This window comes from Molossus molossus, unplaced genomic scaffold (genome assembly GCF_014108415.1).
Source record: "Molossus molossus isolate mMolMol1 unplaced genomic scaffold, mMolMol1.p scaffold_m16_p_22, whole genome shotgun sequence".
Lineage (NCBI taxonomy): Eukaryota > Metazoa > Chordata > Mammalia > Chiroptera > Molossidae > Molossus > Molossus molossus.
In genome coordinates this window covers 658,508-678,044 of record NW_023425358.1, presented here as the reverse complement: position 1 = coordinate 678,044, position 19,537 = coordinate 658,508, and the positions used below count along the sequence as shown (strand labels likewise).

The window sequence follows — 19,537 nt, the reverse complement described above, 5'->3', positions numbered from 1 at the left end:
GTGAGATCATGTGGTATTAAATGACCACTATGTTAACAGAGAAAATAAGGACAACTGATTGTACCAACTTTCACTTCATGACCCAAAATAAAATTTCAAATATTATAAATATCCAAAAGTATAAAAACAGAATAGATCTGGTAGGAGATTCTGCAGAGTCTTGGCAGGCCTATCACGTCCTGGCTGATGGCGTTCCTTTCCTTCCAGGACTTCAAGCAGCCCCGTCCAGCAGTCTGTCGCGAGCCGGACCAGTGCAAAACGCAGTCCCTCCTGCACAGGGCCTCACTCCGTGAAGGGAACAAGGCCCCGAGGAGGCAGCAGAGGAAGCGGATGACAGACATACCTTGCTATCACCAACTTCCTGCGCTCCTCGGTGGTGTACGGCTGCAGAAGAGGAATCCCTAACAACCTCACTTCTTCAAGTTTGGGGAATGAATTGAGTTTGTCAATGTCTTCCCAGGACTGCAAACCTAATTTGAAAAACATATTTTTTAAATAAATCCAGAGAAGTGTACAAATAAGAAGATACAGAAAAATACAAAAACAAAAAACTTCAACTAATAATACATGAAATGTTAAAAGAACTGTAAACTAGTTATTCTAAAAATTTTTTAATCCAAGGAAAAAAAGAATACACTTAAACAGCATAAAAATGTTCCTCCAGTCTCTCCGATCCCGGGGATCCCCGGGGTCAAGAAGAGACCTTTACTCTCCGGCGTCCACTCATGTTCCAGCTCATCACCCCAGGGGCTTGCAGAAGGAGTCAATGTGATTTCAACAAGCAGGGTGCATGTCATAATTACAGAAAATGGTGACATGACCAATGACTCTCTCATCAAATACAGAGTCACAGAACATAACTATTAATCAGACTTGATACTGTCAGACTCAAATTTCTACCCAGCAAATTCTAAAGTGGGGCAAGGTCAACAGAACCAGAAACTAAACATGACCTCTCTTTCATACTGTCCTCATTTGGGGGACAGGGAAAGATTCAAAATTTAAAGCAAACAAAACAAGAATCTGAACCTCTGGGTAAGAACATGCAACAAATTAAGTTCACTCTGTCCCCAGTCAAACCCTTCCTGCGGCAACGAGCGCGTGCGTCATCCGTGTCAACCGGTCAATCTGCACCACGCTGAATCCATGTCAGAGAACCTGGTCCCTCCCTGTTCCTGTCACCCTCTAGCAGTGGTAAAGGCAGAGGCGCATCGGTGAGGGCTGGGGTCACAGCTGTCCCAAGTCACAGCCTCGTCCCTTCAGGACGCATTTCCATCCAGCAGGGAACACAGTTAGCTCGAGGGGTGTGGAGCTATGAAACAAACAGCTCTGCACCCAAAATATTAGTTTTTAAAACTTGGTTTCCAGCCTTATAACCTATATGGTAAATTCAACTGTTTATGTTTTTTCAGTTGTAGGTTAGTTGTTTTTAGTTAAGTAGTTGTTTTAAGAAATAGGCTGAAAGACAATGTCAAGAGAACAAGAAGAAAAGCCATAGACTGGGAGAATGAATCTCTGTGCTACAAACACATCTGATAAAGGATTGTTACCCAAAACACACAGAGACTCTTAAAACTCAACAAGAAAATGAACAATCTGATTAGAAATGGGCAAAAGACCTGAACGAACATCTCACCAAAGGACATGCACTGACGGCAGTGAGCATACGGAAGACACTCAACATCACGTGCCAGCAAGGACTGGCGGACGGGCGACATGAGGCGCAGCGAGGCACACTGCAGACGCACTCGAACGTGGACCCAGAACACTGGCGCCGACAGCTGATGAGGGCGTGGGGCAGGGGGCTCTCCGCACTGCTGTGCAAAATGTCACAGCCACTTTGGAAGATGGTTTGGCAGCTTCTTACAAAACTAAACATACTCTTCCCATATGATCTAGCAATTATCCTCCCTGGCTTCTGTCTGCACAAAAGCTCTGCACACAGAGCTTCACAGCAGCTTTACTCATATCTGCTAAAACCTGGAAGCAACCAAGACGTACTTCGGCTTATGAGTGGATGAATAAACTGTGGTCCCTCCAGACAACAGACTAGCACTGTTGAGCCTTATGGAATATAAGTGCTAAAAATAAATAAGCTATCAAGTCATAAAAAGACATGAAGGAAACTTAAATGCAAAGTATTAAGTGAAAGAAACTAATCTGAAAAGGCTACACACTGTGATTCCGACTACACGACGTTTGGCAAAGGCGCACTACGGGGCAGTGAGAAGAGCAGTGGCTGCGGGCCTGCGGAGGGAGGGGGAACGGGCGGAGCACCGAGGAGTGTGGGAGCAGTGAAGCTGTTACATCACACCCCGGTGGCAGAAACGTGTCATCATGAGTCTTCCTATGACATGAACACCACCAAGAGTGGCCCTAACGTGAGCTACGGGCTCATCTACTGTGACAAGTGGTCCGCTTTGGGGGTGGGACGTGGATGGGGGAGGCTGTGCATGTGTGAAGGCAGGGAGCATGCCGAAACTTCTGTATCTTCTGCTCAATTTTGCTGTGACTCTAAAACTGTTCTAAAAAATAAAGTTTATTAATTTTTCAAAAGAGGCTAAAAACAGTCACTGCTGTGATACACGGAATCGGATGGCGACAGACTGGCACTCACCTCCCTGTAAGCACCAGGAAAGAAGGCACGTTTGGAAGGCAGAGCGGGTTGGCCCTGGCCTAGGTCCAGACAAATGGTCTAGTCTCCAATTCCTTGTGTTTCTTGCTCTTCCGTTCGCTACACGGCTAACCAGCCTCACTCCTTTCACAGCATGGCCCTCTCACATCAAAGGTAAACAGCTAACACAATGCCACGCCACTCGGCTCACGGAAATGGATGCCAAGGCATCTGCATGCCGCTCTTCAGACACACCCTCTAAGATGGCAGACTGACTGAGAGAAACACATCCACTCACTTCATGCACGAGCTCAGGTCACTGCGCGCAGGAGGCCAGCCACACCTCACCTGACTTGTGGAGGCTGATGGACCGCAGGTTAGGGAACAACCTGGCCAGGGAGTCGTCAGGCTCCTCGATAGCGTGCAAGTGGTTGTTGGCCAGCACGAGTGTGTCCAGCGAAGGGAACATAGCTCCCAACTTCCGGATCTCAGTCCAGTCTTGCAGGTTGTTGTCTGTGATGTGCAGGAGCTTCAGAGACTGACAGCAAATAGAAGGACAAGACACTGTTTCATAGTCATTAAGGCACAGGAAGAGCTCCTCCAAACTGCAGAGAAAAACGGAAATATTTCATTGTTTAAAGCAGTTAATTTTGTACTTTGCACCTATTTTCATTCATTCAAGAAATAAGTGCCTATTATATGTGAGACTCAGCTAGGTGTTGTAGAGAAAATATACAGATGTCTTCCTGGTGCTTAAAATACAGCTGGGAATACAGCAGAGAAAGATACAACCCAGTGCTAAATTAATTTTGTGCTTAATTAAGCAGTACTAATTGTAAGTACAGTAGTATTTCATATAGGAATAAAATTAAATTGTAGTTAGAATAATCAGAAAGCATGCATAACCTTGAAGGAGGGGCAGACTGGCATAAGTTGAGGAAAGATGAAAAATTCCAGAAACAACATGAACAAATGTTTAGAACAGAAACAGCAACTCCATTTCCTGAATCCCACCCCTGTGACAGGCCTGTGCCAGGTGTTTCAGAGACTGCACTCCTCCTCCTGCAGGTGGACACAATGATGCTTGAGGGATACAGCTCAGAGAGCGCCAGCAGCTCATCAGAGGTCCTGTGACTACAAAGTGGAACTGGGATTCAAAGCCCATTCTCTGCCGGGATGTTGCAGGTGTGAGGAAACCAGTCTCATCAGGGTGACAGTGGAAAACCACGCTGGCCCAAGTGGGCTGAGACTCAATTGATAATTATCATGTTATCAGTCAAGACATCTACAGCTTCATACATTTCTTTAAACTACTTACTTTGAACATTGATGCATATCCAAAGATACATACAAACATAACAAAGCATTTTGAAACTGACAATAATATAATTTCTTGCTTATTTTTTTCTTTATTGTTTTAGAGAGAGAGGAAAGGAGGGGGAGAGAGATAGAAACATGGATGAGAGAGAACATCGATTGGCTGCCTCCCACATGCCCCCCACTGAGGATTGGGCCCACAACCTGGGCATGGGCGCTGACCAGGAATCGAACTGGCAACCTCTTGGAGCATGGGTCGATGCTCAACCACTGAGCCATACAGGCTGGGCTCTTGCTTAAATTATTGAAAAGAATACCAGGTTCATTTCCAATGAGGCCAGCTATGTACTTAATCATCTGAATGTTAATATATTTTGGAGATATTGTGATTATTTTTTCCTCCAAAAGAAAAGGGCTGAAGCAAAATTCTGAAGTCAGGTAATCAGAAGATTAAAATGAAGAAAGGTTGGGCTGATCTACAAATGATAACTGCTTCTCAGGGATACTTTCTAGCCTGAGAATGATTGGCCTGCTGCGCAGTGCCACTCAACAGCAGCACGCACCCAGGGAGACGCTGCTGCGCGGTGCCACTCAACAGCAGCACACACCCAGGGAGACGCTGCTGCGCGGTGCCACTCCACAGCAGCAAGCACCCAGGGAGATGCTGCTGCATCGCACTCACGCCCTCCTTGCACCACTGCATCTTCACACCGTCTCCGTGGTGTCTGCAGCACCAGTGTTTCCGTGGTGGCAACTCCGCGGTGAATCTGCGCACTGACACAGATGTCCACACACCCTCTCCACCATGCCCTCCGGCTTACTCTGGTAACTCCTGCAGTATCGTGTGGACTGTCTCCCAAGAAGCTTTGCTGTTATTGAGGACAAGTTTGCGAACCCCAGAGAAGGACCCAGCGCATGTTCTTTCTAAAACCGACAAATTCAGAGGGTTGGAACTCAGGTTTAGGAACTCCAACTGGGGAACATTTGACACAATTTTACTGACCTAGGGAGAAAGAAAAAGAAGCATATCAGGCAGTAATCAGAGCTTCTGCACATGAAATTGTGCTCAGCAGCCTGCGCAGCGTGTCTCCAAGCGCAGGGGTACGCACATTAGGGAGTTTGTTTAGTGACAGCACCCAGCGTGGCATAAATCATGTTAACAAGTCTTGGCAAAGAACTTAACCTCTTTCTATGAAACCGTGTCAGAACTGAAAAGCAATGCTACAAACAGAAGGATTTGCCATGTTGCCTCAGGCAAGGTTTTGATTCTGTTCTACATGACATTCCTGACAAATGGAGAAGAGATGGTTCCAATGACATCTTAGGCTACATGTTTCTGAAGAGCTTGGATTTGGTCCCCTTTGAATGTTCCCTTCCTTCCCTCCTTAGTACATTAAGACTAATTAACACTTTATTAAAGACCATAAAGTAATAATCCAGGTGTTCAAAATTGACTACATAGCCATGATCACTTAAAAAAGTTTCAGCTTGGTTCAAAGAGGTACTAAACTTCAAAATATATTGACTAAAAAATCAATAATTATATAATAAAAGGGAAAACATTATCATGAATGTAATGGTTTAGCCAGCAACTTGGTAGACAAAAGCTTTTTAAAATGGAACCGAGCATTGCTGACCTTAACTGTTTGCTTTGCATAGTACTAGACTCTTTGATATAGCTTATTTCACTACATACATGCTCACAACAACTTGCAAGATGACTAATACTATTTTCATTTTAATAAATTAAGAAAATGAGTCTCAGAGATGTTGAATAATTAACATCTTATGTTAATAAGGTCTTGGAGTCACAAAAGCCATACGCAGAACTTAAAAGTCAGAGTCATGGTTCTTCCCAACATGCAGTAGCCCCCTTATCTGCAGTTTTGCTCTCCTCCACTTCAGCTACCCAGTCAATCATGGTCTGAAAATATTAGATGGAAAACTCCAGAGATGAAGCAGGCCTGGGTTTCCCATCAGACGCCATGGTGAGGAGTAGGGTGCAATCTCGCTTTGTCCTGCTCCTTCCCCCAGGACGGGACGTCCCTTTGCCCACTGTGCCGTGCTGTAGACGCTACCTTCTGGGCTATCAGACTGACCACTGTTCAAGTAGTCCTCCCTTTACTTAATAATAACACCAAGGTATGATAGTAGTGATGCTGGCAATTTGGATATGCCAAAGAAAAGCCATAGAGTATATGTATGTATAGACAAAAAAGCATAGTATGAGTAGGGTTTGGTACTATCAGTGGTTTAGGTATTGATTTGAGGTCCTGGAATTTATACCATGTAGATAAGGGGAGACAACTGTACCACAACTAGTAAAGTATAAATATAACCAGAAAAAAATGAAAACTAAGCTTAAAGCAGTATAAAATAAATGCCAGAAGCCCAATAAATGTAGTAAACATCAAAGAGCCAGGCAGTGGATAACTAAAAGTTATGAGAAAGGAGCACAACAGAACAGTCGGCACTGGTCTCGGTCGGAAGACCTGCGCCCACAGCCAGCTCCGACACCTCCCCGCTGTGCGGCCTGACAAGGGCTAAACTTTCTGCAGCGCCGCTTCCCAGCCAGAACGCAGAGCAAACAGCGCCACCGCTTTCACAGGGCTGCCGGCAGGATTCATAGAGCTGGGTACACCTTTTAGAAGCGTGTTTCCTTTCCCAACAGAACATAAACTCTGCAAAAGCAGGGACAGTACTTGCCTAGTTCACTACTGCACAGATGGCACTTAATGTTTGCTGAATAAATCAATGAAACAAAATCATTCAATACATGTAAATACTACTAATATAAGTTTAGTATGAACCAAAATCTTAACTCTGATTATATGTCACATCATATTTATTTTATTAAAATGTCATATTTAAAATTGTTGATAGAATTTCCAAAAAATACTGATTTCCAGCATTCACCCTAAACTGCTGGATCAGAAACTTCATAGGCAGGACAAACTTCATGGCTGAGACCTGGATATCTGCTTATTTTCAGAGCCCCATGGGTAAAGTCAAAAAGGTATCAATCAGTGCTGAAAACTGTGGGAAGAAACAAACAGCAATCTGTGCTCCACAGCAGGTCCATGTGCAGCACACAGCTCCTGAGCGCTCGCTCCATCAGGGACAGTGCGCTAGTCCAAGGGGGTTCCGAGAAGCTCGTCAGAGGGACGTCCTCACAGGCACTGTGTCCTCTGTTCCACACGGACCCTTCTACGTGGGGCCGCCCTGTCCTCACTTCACAGATGAAGAAACTGGCTATCCTCTAGAAATACACTGGGCTTCGCTTTAAAATGTAGGAAATGTGTACTAGTCTGCACACCCCCCCGGGACTTGGAGCAGCCCTCTACCGCATCCCACCGCCCGGGCACTGAAGATCCAGAGGGCTTTCATACAGAAGAGGGTGACCTTGGCGTGTATCGCAAGAGCCAAAAAAGATGAAAAAGAATTCGGCTTCAACTACAGCATGAAGAATAAGTGCTAATTATAGCACAACCCCAGTTAAATAAAACATAAACTATTTACTAACCACCACCCCTCATATTTTATTTTTGTAATAAAAAGAAAATACTCAAAAATTGGTACTCTAAGGTTTTCTAAAGCGGTTTCCAGGAGAACGGCCACGGGCAGCAGAGCTGTGGCCGCCCCAGCGCCGGCTTCCACACTGCTGTCCGACGAGACGGGGGCAGAGCTACGGCTCACTAGCCAGGCCATATCCCAAAAAGACAAAACTGGATTATAGTCCAATAATTAAAGCAGCATAAATAACACATGTTAAAAATAAATATTTTCTTTATAAAGCTAAAATTAGAAAGTATTTTAGGGTAACCTTAACAATAATAAGATACTAAAAAATATAATATTCATTACACAAGCAAACTTATGACAGAAAGATATCCTAATAGTAAAGACTGACAAACATTCAATACATTTCTAGGGCAGAATATTGATCTTCTTTTTTAAATTCTAAAAAAAGAAAATAAAAAATCTCACTGGAGTGAGTTGGGCACTTATGTGCAGGGACATGGAGATGAACTAGCTCTCCTTCTAAGTCTCCACTGTTCTATAATTTCATAGGGGACCCTCTACTCTGCTTCTAAAAAGAAAGAAATTACAGCTTTAAGAAAAATGAGGAAAGCATTATAAGACAACAATCTGTAATTTATATCCAAGCTATTCTCTACCTCACCTGAGTAGCTAATCCCTCCCTCCTCTCAACTACTTGATTTAATTTCTTTTATAAAATGGTTTTGATAAGAAAGAGAGGAAACAGGAGATACCTTGGGAAAGGTCAGACTAAAATCTAGTTAGACAAAAATTCAAGTCAAAAGCTAAAAAATGCATCTTTTTTTTTTTTAAACACAAAGATGCCCAATTTTGGATAAAGACAGATCTTTGTTTCCCCCCAAAGTATTACACTTCTTACTCACACTTATCTTAGTCTCTGGATATACAGCAGCCAGTAGTTTAAACTACAAAAGAAGTTGCTCACAGCATTACTGATCATTAGAAACACTGAAAGAACAAATGATACTACAGTATTTTGTTCCACATTGCTATATCAAATACAGGCTGAATAAGCTTAGTTAATGGACAGAGACAAACGATCTTTTGGTAATCAGATATAGGGGCTGCAATGGGGTTGAAATGTAATGTCTTAAAACTGTGACCTGCGAGGCTTTTGTAGCCTGGAAAAGAGTTTAATCAACCCTAAAAATCAATATTCTTTTGCTGTCAGTATTTCTCCCATCTCTCTGTGTTCTGATACATATTCTAGAAGATTGAGATTGATTACATTTAAGGCTAAGGGCAAAATATAAAGAATGACGAAAACAAAAATAAATGGAAAAATAGACACCTGAAGGGTACAGAGAACACTCACTTGAAAACAAGCTACAGAGGGCACACAAATGGGGTCTGTGAGCTCGGCCGCCTGCAGGTGGGCATGTGGCCCTGGCTCACGCATCATCATGGTCGGAAAGATAGTCAGTGCAGAGCTCTGTCGAGGTAGAGGAAAGACTGCAGTTCTTAGTGCAAACTGTTCTACTCCATACTGACATAAAACCCATAAATTGTTCTCCTGAGGTAGCCACTTCATCACTATTCAACTGTTCCCACCAGTTAGCAGAAACCGATGTGAACTTTTATACTCAAAGAAACACACTGAGGAGAACCAGCCTGGAACAGAGCTGAAATGACTCAGAGGAAGACTTGGTGTGACCTGTCACCTGTGCAGGTCGAACATCGCACCTGCAGCAGCAGGACTACCGTGGGGTCGTGCAGGAGGAGGGTACCAAGGTAGTTCTCTGCCTCTGTGCAGTGTGGACAGAGCACACAAGTCAATTAAGCACCTCGAAGGACAAAGAAGGCACAGATTGTAATCTGTTAAATAGTGAACTACACTATTGTTTAGATAAGTATATCAATCAATAAATACATCTACAAATGGAGATTTTTTTTCTTGGAACAGCCCAATTAATCTTCATATATTAACAATTCACTTAGAAATCAAGTGACATGCCTCCCAAAGAATTCTGGTAACATCTTCACAGAAACGAACTATGACTGGGAGCACAGCGACAGGATCCAAAAAAAAAGTAAGAAAAGCAGAAGAAAACTGGACCAGATCCCTTCTCCTGGAGGAAGAGAGCTGCCTCAGACCCTGCAGGCACGTGACATCCTCAGTGTCTCAACGCCCATCTCATCAGCTGCCCGCTCTGAAGTGAGCGAACTGAAGCACTAACAAATCAGGAGATTTCTTTAAGATCACAAGGAAAGTTGGAGGAGTAATTTACTCATTAACAAAGTCAACAAACATTTGAGTGCCTAGCATTCTGGGTGCTGATGATAAAAAGACAAAAATCTCGACTTTGAAGAAGCTTAGTCTAGCAGGGAAATGTCAAATAAGCAAGTGATTGCCATGCGTGGTGACAAACCCTTTCACAGCAGCAGGATGTGGGCGTGGGGTGGTGCGGGCGCAGGGCGGGCGTGGGACGACTGGACCGCCTCAGGGACGGCCAAGGGGAGTTCCTCAGAAGATCAGCAACCAGGGCCCAGTCTTAAAAGACAGGACAAGAGCACTACATTCAGAATGAATTAAAAGCAAGGAAGCCTTTCATGTCATGTGTTTGTCATGAGCTATAAGCAGCAGCATGTGGCTAAGATGAAGACGAGGCCCCAGGAACAGCACCGGCCACAGGATGGGGCCACACTCAGAAACCTCAGATCTGGTTTCCAGGCAGCAACTGACAACTCAAGGTCTTGCCATTGGAGAGTGTCATAGCCCTATTTCATGTACGCACTGTAGAAGACAGCTTAGAGGACACAGAATGAAACTGAGGCAGGATAACCCATTAGCAAGCTTTTCCAAGCAAGAAATAAGAGCCTAAACGAAGTCAGGAGAACACGTCAAGTAGGAAGAAGTATTCTGCCCTATTCTAAAGGGTAGCTTCTACCAGGTAATGTTATAATCAGATAGATAAGGGCACGTGTAACAAAGAGAATGTTATATTTTTATTTGTGGATTAGCCTAGAGTTACTCGGAGATCAACAGAAATCAATTATGTCAAACCACCAGAGACTTCATAAAAAGAAGAAAAGGTTCTAAAATATTTGGAATAAATTTCAGTAACAGGAATATTTTTTATAATCTTAGTTTCAACCTCAACTTCATGTGAACGTGCAGTAACACCTGCTGAAGTAGCAGAGAGGATGAGTGCAGGAGGTGAGACCGCAGCAGCTGTAAGGCATGGCTAGCAGTCTAACTTCTGTAGTCCTGATAACCTTCTGATGCCTAGAATAAAGTTCCTCAGTGCTTTCACTTCCATAACAAACACATTAGCAATAACCAAGTTAATTAAAAAATTACCATGAGAACAGTTGAAGCAGTCAGTTATTTATATCTTGAGACATATCTCAAGTGAGAACCGAATTCAGCAGAATACTTAATAACATAAAGAATTATACAATGATTATTGCTACATTTCACCAAAATGCAGCTACATAAAAACTTTACCTCATGCCAGTCTTCTAGTTTGTTGTCAGAGAGATCTAGTTCCGACACATGAGCACAGAAGGCCGCAATTTCTGTTTCATCCCCTGCACAGGTGATCCCACAGCTGTTCAACACCAGGACACTTGGGAGGTTGAGGCGATCTGAATAGTGGGGGGAACAAAATACTTTCTATATCAGCCTGATTCTTGTCTATGTGCGTTCAGCACCCAGGAGTCAAAATCAAAAGGCTCTGATGAAATCCGAGGGTTCCGAATGCTAAGTGGAGACAGCCAGGTATGAACCAGGCCATCGTGTGGCTCAGAAAGGAACCAGGAGATGAGAAGTCCCAGAGCAGCACCAGCCAACATCCAGGGGCTTTGCCTCCACAGGACTGTTTATCCATCACACACACCATCATGATCTTGTCGCCTGAAAATCAGGTCCATGTGACTCAGGTCTGACTACACTGTCTTCTTATTGGCCTTCATTCTTTCCTTTTTAAATTTTAGTTCAGAAGTTCATTCTGGACAGCTCTTTTCTCCTTGACTGGTATGCATTTTCACCTCTTGCTGCCATTTAAAATAATCTCAAACCATCACAGATAGCCTCTGCTAAACTACTTCCATTCTACAGGCAGCAGTACAATCACTACTACCACTAACAAAATGGGTGAGCAGGAGGATTCAACCACTCTTTCTATTTGGTATAAAACAAGGACTCACAAAGGTGATATTTATTAATGGAAGTCTCAAATTACAAGATTTTTCAACTTAGTACTTGTTGGTATCAACTTTTTCAGAACAGGAATGGATCCTGACAAAAATGCAATAAGTCCACTTCTTTCTGTCATTCCAGTTTATATGGAGTGAGGATAGTTGTGCTGAGGAATAACAAATACTCCGTAACCTCCAGACACAGAAGCCCACACACTGCCTAGGGATAGCTCCCCAGATGACAAAGCCTGACCCGTGAACTGCAACTGCAACAGGCACCCTCGGGCTGCAGGTCTCTGATCACATCCTGACTCCTCTGCTGGAATGCCTTGTCTCCTCTCCAACCACGTTCCCTGTCCCTGAAGGGTAGTTCCAGTTTCACAGCTTTGAACCTTCTTCTGATCATATTAATAAATTCTCTTCTAAACTTCTCTCCCAATAACAGTGCCATTTATTTGGCTCAACATAACTACCCCGTGTTCTATGTGACTATCCTGTAATTCAGTGAGGCCGTGTGGCTGGTGAGGGCACAGGACAGTTTTGCAGTATCTTGCACCCTCCAAGTTCCACGAAAGAATGTATACGAAATGTTATCACTCAAATATTGTTCTTGCCCTATGAGTGAAACTGAAATGCCCTTTGGTCAATCAGGAGAAAACAAGTCTTTTCATTTTTTTTCAAAAAACTGAAATCACGGCAAGGGAGAAAGACTGATTCATGATTCAAAGTAAAGAAAATCATTTGCAAACAAGGCAACATTCTGGTTTACTGTCCCAAGTAAGCTCCAGCAAATACATGTTTTGGGTCCTGACTTTCTTACCTTTCATAGGAGAGCCCTGAGGTGTAGCTGGGACATGGACTCCCATCCCAGGACCACGGCGGTAAGGGAAGTTTTCAGGACTATATTTTTCACATAACACTTGCATAAAACTCCTTCCACTAGGCTGATCCATCTTCCTTTCCTAAAATTCTACAAGAAACCAAGAAGTCATCAAGATTATTTTCTAATATAATAAATATTTATCAAGAACCAATCATGGGTAAGACATTGAGCTCGGCCCTGCAGACACGCGAGACAGGTCATGGCCCAGGGCGTGCTGTGCCGGGCCCTAGGGCTGCCAGACCACCCGTGGCACGGCAGCAGTGCAGCTCAATCACACTGTGCCAATCACACCGACGGAAGGTGCTGCGTGGTTTAGAGGAGGAGGCAACCATTCCCAACCCAGGGAAAAAGAAGACTTTTAGCTGGTACATAGCGTCCATGTGGTAAGAATAAGGACTAAACAAGAAGGTACAGATTGAACATCAGATTGAACAAAGAGTTTGAACGAACCCTTTGATACTTGTCTCTTCTTCCACAGTAAAATAATTTTTAACTGTATACATAACTACTTGTTTTTAGGAATGATTATATAACTAAGTTCTAGTTGATGAACTAGAAATAAATTATTCTATGGTCACTTCTAGAAATCATCCTTAAAAGAGAGTCAGAGTATGCTTTTTGCCTGAGTGTTTATTTTTGCTTTTGCTGCCTTTGCCCAAGAAGACAAAAAAAAATATTGCTAAGATCCATATCAAAGAGTTTACTGCCGAAATTTTCTTCTAGGAGTTTGTGTTTCAGGTTTTACATTTAAGTATTTAATTGATTTTGAGTTTGTTTTCGTACATGGTGAAAGAAAATGGTCTAGTTTCATTGTTTTGCATGTATCTGTCTAGTATTCTGACACCATTTATTGACTAGATTGTCTTCACAAAATTGTATATTCTCACCTCCTTTATTATAGATTAACGGCATGGGTTTATTTCTGGACTCTCTATTCTGTTCCCTGATCTCTATGTTTTTCTGCCAGTACAGACACTTGTCTACTTAATGAACCAAAGTTTCACCTGTACAGTTTAGACAGCACATCTCGTAATTATTCACAAGTCACCTTGAGAACACAGGGCTGCCCCTGTCAGGTCCTCAGCGGTGAGCTCAAGGGTACAACCTGACTTAGCACAACCAGTCTGCTCTTCCACCCAGCCCGAGTGTCACGCGACCTGCTCTGCGTCTGCCTGGCTTTCGGGGAGCTTCAGGGCGAGAGGGTCTTTCCCATGTACATGCGGCACCGCCGGCCACACAGCTCAGGGCAGGTGGATGTCATTGCCAGAGCACCTCAGCTTTACCAAAGACTGTCTTAAGCAAATGCCAAGAAAGTTTTTAGAAATGTTTAACAAAAAGTCAGAGAAGTTACACTGCTATATTCCATACAACTGCCAGTTAAAAAAAAAAAAAGTGGAACTGTCAGTGTCAAAATCAGTCACCTGTATTTATTTTTTTCATATTTTCCTCAGGTTTTTTTTTCCTCCAATTTTTATTAATTTATTTTTGTTACAGATGTTTCTCCCCCCCACCCCAGACTCCCTCCACCCCATCCCGCCCGCCCCCCAGCACTGTTGTCTACGTCCAATGGTTATGCATACATGCATGTAAGTCTTTGGTTCATCTCATCCAGTCACCTGTGTTTAAATAACATCTTTTAACTGGAAGCTTGGGAACCATTTAAATTCAAACCTGTGCAATTCAAAAGCAATAATCTCAGACACAACCTAAATGGAGAGAAACTGAGGGATGGTAATATTAAAGACATATTCAAGTCAAAATAAGTCCTAGTAAGCCAGTGATCCTGGGCACAGAGAAGTTATTCCTCATGCCCCAAGCCTTGACAACTCCTTCAGACAGTCTGGGGTTTTTCCTTCTCCTCCCCCCACCAAAGACGGAAAAGTACTGCCAGGCGCCGTCACTGGTCGTTTTCCAGGACACTCTATTGAAAATGCTTTCCAGGAATGCAGATAGCGACACATTAAGACATGAGTTTTGAATTAGAACATTAAGATTGCAAAATGAATCAGTAATATAAATCTACTCAAAATCTGTTGAGGCAGTCTGAGGAGGAACAGTAGGTGGGAATAGAAAATTGAAAACGAACAGATTGAAAAATGAGGAAATACGGGATGGAAAAAGATCTTTAAAAGCCTTTGAAAAGGTTTTTGGGGGTTGGGAGGGTAATCTATAACTTTCTGGGGGAAAAAACAGGTGTCAAATTACCTCTGACTACCTCTACAGCTGGCACAGTGCTCATGCATCTGTAAAACTGTTCTAAGCCAGTGCCCCAGTCAGGTAGCTGGGAATCCAGGTGATGTTGCGGGTTCCACTGTCACGTTGCGGAGTGCGCATATGACAATTCCAGCTCCTTTGTGCCTCAAATCCTGACCATACTGTGCTCTTGTGAAGTGCTTGGAGCAGGTCAGGATACAGTGCAAGCTGTTCGATAACGTGCTCAGTATACTTCTGCCAAAGAGATTAATATAGGAACAGAACTCCCAATCACCTAAGTACCCTCAATCGCTATCAGACAATTTTTACTCTATGTCCCCAGGCAAAAGACTAGGTCAAAATTAGTATGAAACTTAACGCAACTGAAAACAGGAACGAGGTCATGTCCTGGAAGCAAGCCTCCGCTGTGGAGAGTGCGGGGGCTGAGAGGGCCCGGGGCTGCGGGGCCGCTCCCTCTACCTGGCAGGTGACGGTGTTCATGGACCTCAGCCAGACACTCCATCCAGAGAGCCCGAGCCGTGCCCCGACTGCTGTGGCGCTGGGACCATCAGGGCTCCAGGAGGCAGAGGGACAGAGTCACACATGAGCCGAGGCACTCTGGGGGCTCAGGCCTCCTGTCACCTCCTCCCAGGGAGACAGACCAAGGACAGTGCTGCTTCCTGAAGGACCCAAGGTCCTGGAATAGTGAGTAGCTAGGCAGTTCTCAAAATAAAATGCAGTCATTCAAAGCATGCATTAGCTTCGGGCGAGGCTAAATCTCCAGTGAGAGGTTTACAGCATGAAAGCAGTGGAGAAGAGGGGTAGCTGTCTCAGCCGTCCAACAGGGACCCGCTTACGTATAACTAGGCAGTCTCACCGGCTCCTCAGAGATGGGCAGGAAAAACCACTCTGAAAGCCGCCTGCTCACATTTTGCTACTAAGTATTTGAAAACAAAACTTAGGTTAGACATTTTGGACAAAGGCTCCACGATTTCACCTGTAGTTTTCTTTGGTCAGATGACATTTCATTCTAATCATTTTTCTCCACTTGGGTGTCTATTTCATTTACAAAGTAACTTAAAAATAAACATCTCTTTACCACTTGTTTAATAAAAATGGACAGGGCAAACATATTTAGTTAATTTTGCTCTCCCTTTTCTGTGCCTTATCAATCATTTTCCCATTCACGTATTCATAATATGAATGTTCTCAAAAGCCTCAAGTCTTACTGAGTCCCGTCCAGCAGACAGGAAGTGGACGCCGCCCCACATCGCCGAGCACTAGGAAGTTAGAGTACGTGAACCCAGCTCAGCCCTCAGGAAGCCACGACCCAGAAGTACATGGAAACCACATATGACGAATAAGCCGCACAGAAACAGTGAATCGAAACATAAGAAGTGACTGACGTTTGGAAGTGTGATCAAGGTGACCCCTGAGGCATTCTGAAAGATGAAGTCGGATTAACAGTGGAGAAGAGCCGTTCAGGCACAGGCAATAAGAGACTGTGAGCAGGCACACGAGACATAAAACACGGACCACCAAGCATATGTGCTGGGGAGAGGGGAGGCAGGATATCTGACTGCAGGTGGATGGAAGACTCAGCTGGTCGCTCAGGTTCAACTTGATCCTATAGAGACGAGAGTAGAAACAATTTTGATGGATCACCACGGACAGTGCAAGGACGGGGTTACCAATCTCTATGCAGAATATCAAGAGGTCCAAAGTGGTGAGCATTTTAGATCCCCTGGGCAATTAGGAGTTGATTCACTTGTGGAGGCATTTTCAGTCCCCACAAGTGGGGGAAATCTCATGAGAATGGGACAGTGAGCACAGACCAGGCCTTTGAGAAGCTTGGCTGCAAGCAGAAGAGATGGCACAGCTGATGAAGAAAAACCCAGTGTTCAGAGTTTTTATAGCTTGTTCTTCTTTTAAAAGGACAAAAAAAAAAAAGTATCAGTGATTTTTTGGGGGAGGGTGCAGGTCAATATTAACAAAACAAGTCTGTTGGGGGGAAATATCCTGGAGATTGTCAAAGACTCTCTTAAGAGTATTAGCTTTTGCCCAGCCGGTGCGGCTCAGTGGACTGAGCATCCCCATGGACTGAGAGGTCCCAGTTCGATTTCTGGCCAGGGCACAAACCGGGATTGTGAGCTCGATCCCCAGTAGGGGGCGTGCAGGAGGCAGCCGATCAATGTTTCTCTTCCTTCTCTCTCTGAAAAATCAGTAAAAACATTAAAAAAAGTATTAGCTTTCTCAATTTCCAAGTATTTTTTATTACTTTTAAAGTCCATTTAACTTTTGCTTTGTGGACCTTTAACCTCATCCAGGAAAGCTTCCTTTGCTGTAAGATCCCCACTACAGTCGCCCCTTGCCACTTCACGCTTCAACTTTGGCGGCTTCACTCTGTCTCGGTTTTTTCAAATACTATACTATGTTTCAAATACTACACTATATTTCAAATACTACACTATATTTCAAATACTATACTATATTTGAAAAAAACCACGACAGAGTGAAGCACGACTGTATAAATAAAGAATCCTACTTCGCGGAAATTCACTTATCATGGTAAAGTCTGGAACTGATTAACTGCGATAAACGAGGGCCGATTGTATACCCAAACCCTGCCAGATTCATGGACATTTTAGGTAGCTGGGACACTTTTGTTTATTTCTTTTCCAAAATCTTCTTGATCCTCAGAATAAGTATATCCCCCCAAAAACATAATTACCCTAGGAAAGTATACGTGTGTTATATATTATTTCCCTCCATGAAAGATTAAGTGAATTAATTAGTAAGCTTTTTCCTAGCTCTGGCTGGGTAACTGGCTGGATGGTTGGAGCTGTTTTCTAAATAACTGCTTCCAAAATACAAGTGATGCACATTCTGAGTTTTTAAATGTTCAACTGGAAAACCTACAGCACCATGTAGTTTTCAAGCAAACGTACTTCCCCGTCATAGACTAAGAGAGCACATAAATAAGTGTTAGCAAAACCTCCGACCTGAAGCCATCTAGAGCCACCTGGAAACTGGTCGACAGCCTTGCCTAGCAGATCAAGCCTGAGGATGCACCTTATGGTGTATATTTTTCCAGAAAATGTTTCCGTACTATGTAGACACATATTTTTTTACACAGAGATTAAATTGCTTTATACATACCGTTTTGTAAGCTGCCTTTTCCCTAAATAGCTCATGAAAAACTTTATCAATAAACATTTTCTACAGAATCATTTTTAAGATTTGTAGAGTAGTCCATGAACAAGCTTTTGCAGCTAAAGTCATGAATGACAGCTCTCTCTCCCATAAAAACACTTCAGGAACACGGTCCAAGTCAATTAGGCTAGACAGTCTCATTCTTAATTTCGTTTATCATAAAGTATGTAAACCTGCAATTCTATCTCAGTTACCTTACCTAAACATCATGTAATATACTTAGGTGGATGTCTTCTTGGGATGAAAAGAAAGAAAAATTAACTAATACTAATAAATTTTCAGAACTATTCTATAGAATTATAGTTCACCAATTCATGAATTTATGCATTCAAAGTGCAAAACTTGAGTGCAGCTGATAATCCCATTATCATGACACACCATTCATAACCTGCTGTGAGCCCCCCTACCTTCCAGTCTTTCTCAGCTGTGTACTAAATCACACTTAGTGTAACAATGTAGCACATCCACTTTTCAAGAATATTTTTTAAAAAAATCCAACATTACCAAATGAAATGTGAATTCAAACTCCTCCTTAGTCCTTGAATTACTCCTCCTACCCGCTTCAGTCCTCACAGTACTCTGCTTCTCTCTGAAAGTACCAGATACTAAAACATTTAACTAAAATTCTTTATTCCAAAGATATCTAAAGCTGTGACTCTGTTATCAGTGAGTAAAACCTCAGAGTTGTATGTATTTTATAGTAAACAACTATAATGCATACGGGGCATATGTAATGTTGAAAAAAGAGATGAAGTTTCTGACCCACAACTGCACATCTGCAGATATAAGCCACTTGCTTGCGGTCCACTGTGTGTAAACACAGCACTTGGCATTTCTGAGCCAAATGCACTAGCCCAAGAATTACAGGATTCTGATGAGAAAGCATTTGAGAGGAGACAAAAATTAAGCAAATATTACTATTTAGACTGAAGTACTTTTATATTAAAATATTTTTAATCATTTCTTTCTTGATTTCCATAGGTTCTTATTGTCCGGAAATGGTGGCTTAAACCAAGTGTCTATATCCCTATTAAATTTGGCATTCTAAAATATAGAAAACACTTTCCATAAACTTTCATTCAGCAAGAACAACAGGAAAAGTTTAACATTCACTATACCTTTAATTCAACAGCATCCAAGGAAGACTTTCCCTTCATCACACCTCCCAGCTCCTTCCCAAATTTGCACACACCCACGTCTACAGGCCCAGATTCAGCACGGGAAAACCTCAGGCTTGTCGCACTTACTCAAAATTCCGGAGTTGATCTATTTCCTCTCAAATTCATGTCCCCCCAAAGCCAAGTGTTCCCACACTGAGTTTAACAAGCCTAGTAATTTCCACAACCACCCTCTGAACCAGACTGACACTTATCTCTGTTTACAGGCTATAAACGGAGGTGACTTGCCCAGGTTTCAGCGGCCAAACAGCATGCTAAGTCATACTTTTTGCACCCCTAATCTACTGAACCATGCTGTCTTCTCTGAAAAAGAAATATTTCATGTCAACAATATATGGCATCACACAAAGATCACAGAAATACAACTTACATAAAATATATAAAAACCATCACATCCAAAATACTTCCTGGAACTAAGTCAAACTGAACCACAAAACC

General features: G+C 42.9%; 1 protein-coding gene across 6 annotated transcripts in view; it reads right to left on the bottom strand.

The window, feature by feature from the left end:
• TBCEL (tubulin folding cofactor E like) overlaps positions 1-19,537 on the bottom strand; it is a 68,705-nt gene that overhangs the window by 35,651 nt on the left and 13,517 nt on the right. For 2 of the 6 annotated variants that reach the window (XM_036276160.1, XM_036276164.1), the window contains exons 1-6: positions 19,169-19,277; positions 12,453-12,602; positions 10,941-11,080; positions 4,753-4,934; positions 2,963-3,219; positions 344-470 (exon numbers count right to left, since the gene is read on the bottom strand). In XM_036276160.1, coding sequence (XP_036132053.1) covers positions 344-470; positions 2,963-3,219; positions 4,753-4,934; positions 10,941-11,080; positions 12,453-12,585 — 839 coding nt within the window. In that variant the 5' untranslated portion in view covers positions 12,586-12,602; positions 19,169-19,277. Of the gene's footprint in view, positions 1-343; positions 471-2,962; positions 3,220-4,752; positions 4,935-10,940; positions 11,081-12,452; positions 12,603-18,425; positions 18,511-19,039; positions 19,278-19,537 lie in introns of those variants that run through there. The other 4 variants (XM_036276161.1, XM_036276162.1, XM_036276163.1 and 1 more) reach the window with 4 other exon arrangements.